The 7,960-nt window shown below is 48.8% G+C and overlaps 1 protein-coding gene across 1 annotated transcript; it reads left to right on the plus strand.

The window, feature by feature from the left end:
• Positions 1–567: 567 nt before the first annotated feature.
• LOC103117515 (chymotrypsinogen B) lies at positions 568–7,672 on the plus strand. The gene is made up of 7 exons (XM_007527578.2): positions 568–765; positions 4,619–4,722; positions 4,855–4,934; positions 5,013–5,091; positions 5,306–5,486; positions 6,966–7,099; positions 7,451–7,672. The coding sequence occupies exons 1-7, from the start codon at positions 642–644 to the stop codon at positions 7,610–7,612; spliced, it is 864 nt and encodes a 287-aa protein (XP_007527640.2). The 5' UTR covers positions 568–641; the 3' UTR covers positions 7,613–7,672.
• The last annotated feature ends 288 nt before the right edge of the window (positions 7,673–7,960 follow it).

A 7,960-nucleotide genomic window follows, 5' to 3' on the forward strand; every position in this document is an offset into this window, starting at 1 on the left:
TTTTGTTGTCCTTGTTGTTTTATTGTTATAGTTACTACTGTTGTTATTGATGTCGGCGTTCTTGGATAGGACAGAGAGAAATGGAGAGAGGAGGGGAAGAGAAAGACACCTGTAGATCTGCTTCACCGCCTGTGAAGCGACCCCCCTGCAGGTGGGGAGCCAGGGGCTCAAACCAGGATCCTTACACCCGTTCTTGCGCTTTGTGCCACGTGTGCTTAACCTGCTGTGCTACCGCCTGACTCCCAATGCCTTACTTTTTATGAGGGTGACACTGAAAAACCTGCAGCTTCTGCTAATGGGACCGAGGTTTCCCAACAGCTCAGCACCTACCAGCTAAGACTCTGAGCCCTGCAATAGGACAGCTTGGGATCCCTGATGTGTTGGGATCTGAGGGCCCAAGAACCCCCCTGAGGAAGATGGCCCTATTTGACTCTCTTCTGGTATTGGCCTTGCCCACTGTTGTACCCTGAAGACAGCAGGGTCTGCCAGGTGTTCTTGGTGGCATTGGGTCAACAGCTGCCCTTTTCCCAGGGGCCTGGGGTGTCCCTGGCAGAGAGCCAGGCCTGGAGGATTGGCTATTTCTTATCACCCAAGGTCCCTGGTGTTCAGACTCAGGCAGGGCCAGAGGTGCAGGGTGGGGCATGGGGACTCCAAGGGATACAAAAGGGTCCCTGGGGCAGACAGGACTCGCACAGCTCTCTGACAGCAGCACCATGGCCTTCCTCTGGCTTGTTTCCTGCCTTGCCCTTGTTGGGACTGCTTTTGGTGAGTGTCCAGGGCTGGGGACCAGCCAGACCTAAGAGGAGGGCAACAGAGAGACCCCCACAAGAGGCTCTGTCTGGAATGAAATTGAGACCTAGCTTAGAAGCTCCTTTCCTGCACCCTTGACCTCATACATGGACAAGCAACCTGAATTTACAGGGAAGAGACGAGTTTTAGGGCTTCCTGAGCCTTCACATCCTGTGCCAGGCCTGGAGAAGAGCATTGTGGGCCCTGTTGAGGTCTAAGACTCCAGAGGAGACTCCAGATGGGCTCTGGGTACAGGAAGGTGTGGTTGCAAGAGACCACTGAAAGGCTTTCTATGTACTGTGCCAGGCACTAGGTCAGCATAAAAAAGTCATTATTATTATTGGTTCTTTTTAAAAGATTTATTATGACAAAGCAAGGAAAAGAGAAAGGAACCAGAGTACAGATCAGCTCTGGCATAAGATTGTGCTGGGGATTGAACCTATAGCTTATGGGGCCTTAGGCATGAAAGTTCTGTGTCCTTTCCCTGGCCCTCTAAGGGTTTATTTTACCTGTTTCATAGGAGCTAGAGTTTCACATGAGAGACAGAAAAATCAGCAATGGGGGGCCAGGTGGTGGTCCACCTGGTTAAGCACACATAGTATGAAGCTCAAAGACCCCAGTTTGAGCTCCTGGCTCCCCACCTGCAGGTAGTCACCTCTCTGTCTCTCTTCCTCTCTGTCTCCCCCTCCTCTCTCAATTTATCTCTATTCTATCCAATAAAAATGGGAAAAATAGCCGCTAGGAGCAGTGGATTCATAGTGCTGGCATCGAGACCCAGCGATAACCTTGGAGGCAAAAAACAAAACAAAAAACAGAGCAGTGCTTTGGTACAATAATGCCAAGAGCCACAGGCATGCAAGTCATACACTCTACCAGCTGAGTTACTTTATTTATTTATTTATTTTAAAGATTTTATTTATTTATTAATGAGAAAGAAGGAGCGAGAGAAAGAACCAGACATCACTCTGGTACATGTGCTATAGGGGATTGAACTTAGGACCTCATAGTTGAGAGTCCAATGCTTTATCCACTGCGGTACCTCTAGGACCACCTGAGTTACTTTCTCCAAACACTTGCTTTCTATTTGATTCTTAATTCTTAATTTATTAAAATGTATTAATTTATTTTAATGTTTTTAAAAGATCTATTATTAATGACTATGAGAGAAGCAAGGCACATGTTTCTACCAAATATCGTACTTGGGATCCTGTGGTTAAAGTCTTGTACTCTTTTTATTTTTTAATTTATTTTAAATTTATTTATTCCCTTTTGTTGCCCTTAGTCTTGTACTCTTTTATTATGCTAGCTCCCAGGCCACCTTTTTTCATTTTTTTCTGTAGTATGTTTATTTATTTATTATTTCATAGAGACAGAGAGAAATTGAGAGGGAAAGAGATAGAGAGACACTTGTAGCCCTGCTTTACCAGTTGTGAAGTCTTCCCCCTTCAGGTGGCGACTAGGAGCTTCAGCCTGGGTACTTGCACACTGTGATGTGAGCGCTTAACCAGGTGGCCATTGCCTCCTTTTTCTTCCTTCCTCCCTTCCTTCCTCCCTTCCTTCCTTCCTTCCTTCCTTTCTTTCTTTTTTTTTTTTTTGCCTCCAGGGTTATTGCTGAGGCACTGTGCCTGCGCTATGAATTCACTGCTCCTGGAGGCTATTTTTTTCCTTTTTGTTGCCATTGTTGTTTTATCGTTATTTTTGTTGTTGTTGTTGCTGCTGTTGTTGTTGGATAGGACAGAAAGAAATCGAGAGAGGAGGGCAAGACAGAGAAGGAGAGAGTAAGACACCTGCAGACCTGCTTCACTACTTGTGAAGCAACCCCCCTGCAGGTAGGGAATAGGGAGCTTCAACCGGGATCCTTATTCTGGTCCTTACGCTTCACACCATGTTCACTTAACCCACTGTGCTACAGTCCGCCCCCCCTTTTCTTTTTTAATTTATATTTTTTTATTGCCACCAGGGTTATTTCTGGGACTTGGTGTCTGTACAATGAATCAACTGCTCTTGAATTTCTTTCTTCTCTTTCTCTTCCTTTTCTTTTTTGATAGGCAGAAATTGAAAGGAAGGGAGAGATAGAGAGGGTGAGAAAGACATCTGCAGCACTGCTTCACTGTTCATGAAGCTATCTCTCTGCATGCAAATAGTGACCAGGGGCTTGAAGCCTGGTTCTCCATGCAGTAATAATGTGTGTGCTCTGCTGGGTACACCACCTCCTGGCCCTGCCAACTATTTAACATTTTTAAAAAAGAAGAAGAGAATGAGGCTAGGAAAAATGGCACAGCAGTTTATGCAAAAAACTTTCAGGCCTGAGGCTCATAGCTCCAGGTTCAATCTCTGATATGACCATAAGTCAGAGCTGAGCAGTGTTCTTTTTATATAGTATCCATATACCTAAATTGGAAATTAGCAAGTGTTTACCTTTTTGCAGATTTGCTTTAGATGTTTTTTTTCTTTTATTTATTTATTTATTTATTCATTTATTTATTTTTTGCCTCCAGGGTTATTGCTGGGGCTTGGTGCCTGCACCATGAATCCACTGCTCCTGGAGGCCATTTTTTCCGTTTTGTTGCCCTTATTGTCTATTGTTATTGTTGTTGTTGTTATAGCTGTTGTTGTTGTTGGATAGGACAGAGAGAAATCGAGAGAGGAAGGGAAGACAGAGAGGAGAAGAGAAAGATAGACACCTGCAGTCCTGCTTCACCACTTGTGAAGCGACCCCCCTGCAGGTGGGGAACCGGGAGCTCAAACTGGGATCCTTACTCCAATCCTTGTGCTTTGTGCCATGTGTGCTTAACCTGCTGCACTACTGCCAGGTCCCAGATGTTTCTTAATAGATCCAGCAAGTTCCCCTTCTCCTTTCTCCTTTTCTTCTCCTTTGAAGATGAACCTTGTCCTGAATTTGCTGTGTCATTTCTGTGTAATTTTTTTTGCAGATTTATAACTCTATAAACCCTGTATACATTTGTAAAAACTAGCAACCAGGGAAGTGGCTCAGTAGGTTGAACACCTGCTCTGCAAGTGTGAGGCCTCAGGTTCAATCCCTGGCACCACATATTAGCATGCTCTGACCTCTCCTGATCATATAATATTAAATAAATAATAAACTTGGTTAACATTTACATAGACAGAATTATACTCTATATCCGTTTCACCACCTGCCTTTTCCCACTCTTATAAGGTTACAGTTTTTTTGTTTTGTTTTTGTGCTAGAGGTGTCTCATACCTATGAAACCTGTGCTCTACTGTCGAGCTATATCCACAGCCTGTAATGTGTCCTTTCCTGGTGCAGAGTTGAAGTCCCACTTTGTCACAAAATTGAAAAATTAACATTTTATCTGATGATTCATTCTTGAAATCTCTAGAGAATTCTACATGAGTTTGTGAAAAAACTGTACCGAGAATTAACTTCCCAAGCACTTGGAAGTTTCCTGTTTTTCATTTCAGGCCACCCCCTGCCCCCTGCCCCCCCTCCCTTGCCTCACCAGTATGATGGGGGATCTCTTACCTGTGAGGGTGGCAATGGGGGCTCCCCATTTTCCTGAGAACATGAGGTCCAGACATTTGCAGAGGAAGCCTGGACTGAGGAGCAGCCAGGGAGGTGGATTTCTGTTTGTCTCTGCTCCAGCAGGGAGCAGCCCTGTCCCTCTGCACCCCTGTGAGGTTAACAGCAGCATGCTTATAGGTTGAGGTACTGGGGAGGTCTCCTGCAGGAGTGGAGTAGGGCCGCAGGGGCTGTGCCTGCCTGGAAGGAGTGGTAGAGACAACAGGCCTCCTGCACATAGGCTGTGGCCTCAGCCCTCCTTCACCCCTCCCCGTTCTCCTCCCCCAGGCTGTGGGGTCCCTGCCATCCACCCCGTGCTGAGTGGCCTGTCGAGGATCGTCAATGGCGAGGATGCTGTCCCTGGTTCCTGGCCCTGGCAGGTGTCCCTGCAGGTGAGGGGGGGGGGGTCCTGCACCTGACTGAGGTGCACACCGGTGGGCTGTCCAAGTAGGGTTGGGGGGATGCTACCTAGGTGTGGTGTTAATGGGGTCCCATCCAACACTGAGCCCCACTCCTTCCTCCAGGACAGCACTGGTTTCCACTTCTGCGGGGGTTCCCTCATCAGCGAGAACTGGGTGGTGACTGCTGCCCACTGTGGGGTCAGGTGAGAGCCAGGAAGCCCCCAAAGGGCAGTGGGGGTTGACAAGCCCATGCTTGGCCCTCACACCTCCTATTCCTCTAGGACCTCCCACCTGGTTGTGGCTGGGGAGTTTGATCAGGCCTCTGATGCTGAGAACATCCAGGTTCTGAAGATTGCCCAGGTACACCCAGTCTGCTGCACCCGCTGGGGAGGCTTAGCCATGGAGTTCTGGGGGCATGAGGGGTACAAGGAGCCACTGGCAAGAACTCATTCTGTCTGGTAGCTTGGCAGCCCCTGCTCAGGTCTCCAGGGAGGGAGTTTGTCTACCTGAAACCCCCTTCCCTGCTTGACCTCTGGGACTTCACACCCCACCCACTCCTCCTTACTGTTCATAGGTTTTCAAGAACCCCAAGTTTAACATGCTCACTGTCCGCAACGACATCACCCTGCTCAAGCTGGCCACACCCGCCCGCTTCTCCCAGTCCGTGTCTGCTGTCTGCCTGCCCAGCGCTGACGATGACTTCCCCGCTGGCACCCTGTGCGCCACCACCGGCTGGGGCAAGACCAAGTACAATGGTGAGGGTGTGGGGTCACCTGGCCTTGGGGGTGGACAATGTTGGACAGCAGGCTGAACCCATACAGTTAGTTCTGTCTTGTTTGGGCTAAAGTTTTAAAAAGGGGCCAGGTGGTGGCATAGCTGGTTAAATACACACAGAGGGCAAGGACCCAGGTTCAAGACCCTGGTCCCCACCTGCCAGGGGGAAAGCTTCATGAGTGGTGGAGCAAGGCTGCAGGTGTCTCTCTGTCTCTTTCCTTCTCTATTTTCCCCTTTTTTCTCAATTTATCTCAGTGTCAAATAAATATAAAAAGAGAAAGTTAAAAATAAAAAATATATACTTTATTTATTTTAATGAAAAAGAGATACACACATACAGAGAAAGAGACACTGAAACAGAGAACAGTGCTCAGTTCTGGCTTCTGGTGATGCTGGGAATTGAACCTGGAAGCTCAGAGCTTCAGGCATGAAAATCTTTTGAATAGCCATTATGCTATCTACCCCATTCTGGCCTAAATTTCAACATCATCATCTGTCTCTTCATTACTTTATTTTATTATTTATTTATTTATTTATTTTTGCCTCCAGGGTTATCACTGGATCTCGGTTCTCACTATTAATCCACTGCTTCTGGAAGCCTTTTTTTTTTTTTTTGATAGGACAGAAAAAATTGAGAGGAGAGGGAGATAGAGAGGAAGATACACATCTGCAGGTAGGGAGCTGGAGGCTTGAACCAGATCCTTGTGCCTGTCCTTGCACTTAGAAGTATGTGTGCTTAACCAGGCACACCACTGCCCAGCCCCCTCCTTTACTTTATTTGAAACTCTCTTAACTAAAAACCGACACCAACATACACACAGGAGAGATCTGACAGTGACACCTGCACAATTTGTTTGCAGGGAACACTAAGCATCAGCAACTCAGCCTCACTAAACTGCACAAAGTCCGCAGTGCACCCCACCCCCCAACCACAATCTAGAATTTGACCCGAGACCTGAGTGACCAGTGTATGTGACTGCCCTGTCAAGGGTCTAGGTTTAATTTGGGCTTGTCTCCTGGGTATTTGCTCTACCTGATTCTTTCTCTCTGGCCTCCTGAGACCTCTGCTAAGTCCATGTACCTTGCCAGCTCCTTTCCAGGCCAGCAGAAGCCATCAAGGGACAGCAGGAGAGAGAGCTCCCAGGTTACCTCTCAGTGTGTGTGTGTGTGTGTGTGTGTGTGTGTGTGTGTGTGTGTGTGTGTGTGTGTGTATGAGAGGTCCTTTCCTTTTTGGAGAAAGACACAACTCCCTTGCCCACCACACAGCTCACAGGCCCAGATGCACCAGGCTGTGTTTGAACAAAGCACTTGGAGCTAAGTTAGCATCTCTGGGTGTGGAATCACAAAGGACTGGTTTCCTGGACACAGGATGCCCAAGGCATGGGTACAGGGCTCATCCCCAGATACCACAGGGAGGTGGCATCCCGGTAGTCCCTGACATCCTGCCTCTGTCCCTGCAGCCAACAAGACCCCTGACAAGCTGCAGCAGGCCGCCCTGCCCCTCCTGTCCAATGCCGAATGCAAGAAGTTCTGGGGCAGCAAGATCACCGATGTCATGGTCTGTGCTGGCGCCAGTGGCGTGTCCTCCTGCATGGTATGCCCTGGCCCTGGGCCTCACTGAGCTGTCCCTGCCTGGTCAGGCCTGGGGGTGCTCCTGGCCCCTGACACAATCACCCTGTTCTGGAAAACAAATGTCCCTGAGGACTGGCTCTGTCCAGGTGGTGCTGGGGCTGCCCAGGGGGTTTGCCCTCGTCTGGGAGCTGGGTGTTGCAGTCTGTTTAGAGAAGCCACTGAAGGTCCCTGGGAGGAGGTGCCCCACCACGGTGCTGTTTGACCAGATGGAAGGATCTAGGTGTGGGCCACCCCTGGGACTCAGCAGACTAGGGTACACCAAGACCCTGCCAATCCTCTCAGACTTGCATACACGTCCTTTCTCCTCCCACAGGGTGACTCTGGTGGCCCCCTGGTCTGCCAGAAGGATGGAGTCTGGACCCTGGTGGGTATTGTGTCTTGGGGCAGCGGCACCTGCTCCACCTCTACGCCTGCCGTGTACGCCCGCGTCACAGAGCTCATGCCCTGGGTGGAGGAGATCCTGGCTGCCAACTAAATCTGTGGTTCCTCCTGCCCCAGTCCCAGTCTCCTCAATAAAAGCATCTGTGTAAAAGTATTGGTTTTTTGCGTCTGTGTACAGCCTGGGGGAGGCAGGCTGCAGTTACCCCTGTCATCCACCAGGGGCCGCCGTGACAGCATCCTTAGGCTGCTCCTGCTGCTCAGAGAGCTAAGGCTGTGCCACCCTCCTGGGGTCCTGACTACTATGGGGGAAAATTCAAGTCCTCCCTGGGGGAACCTGGATTCTCAGTCTGTTTTCTGCTTCTTGGTGCAGGACAGCTTCTAAGGGACCTGACCCAAGAAGCTCTTTTTTTAAAAAAAAAGATTTATTTATTTATTTGCTAAT

The sequence above is a fragment of the Erinaceus europaeus genome, chromosome 2 (genome assembly GCF_950295315.1).
Source record: "Erinaceus europaeus chromosome 2, mEriEur2.1, whole genome shotgun sequence".
NCBI classification, from domain to species: Eukaryota; Metazoa; Chordata; class Mammalia; order Eulipotyphla; family Erinaceidae; genus Erinaceus; species Erinaceus europaeus.

Excerpts from the sequence above, each read along its gene's own strand:
- LOC103117515 (XM_007527578.2), top strand. The coding sequence starts at position 642 with ATGGGGACTCCAAGGGATACAAAAGGGTCCCTGGGGCAGACAGGACTC. Across the intron at positions 766-4,618 it reads CCTTGTTGGGACTGCTTTTG|GCTGTGGGGTCCCTGCCATC; the intron begins GTGAGTGTCCAG and ends CTCCTCCCCCAG. Across the intron at positions 5,487-6,965 it reads GGGCAAGACCAAGTACAATG|CCAACAAGACCCCTGACAAG; the intron begins GTGAGGGTGTGG and ends CTGTCCCTGCAG.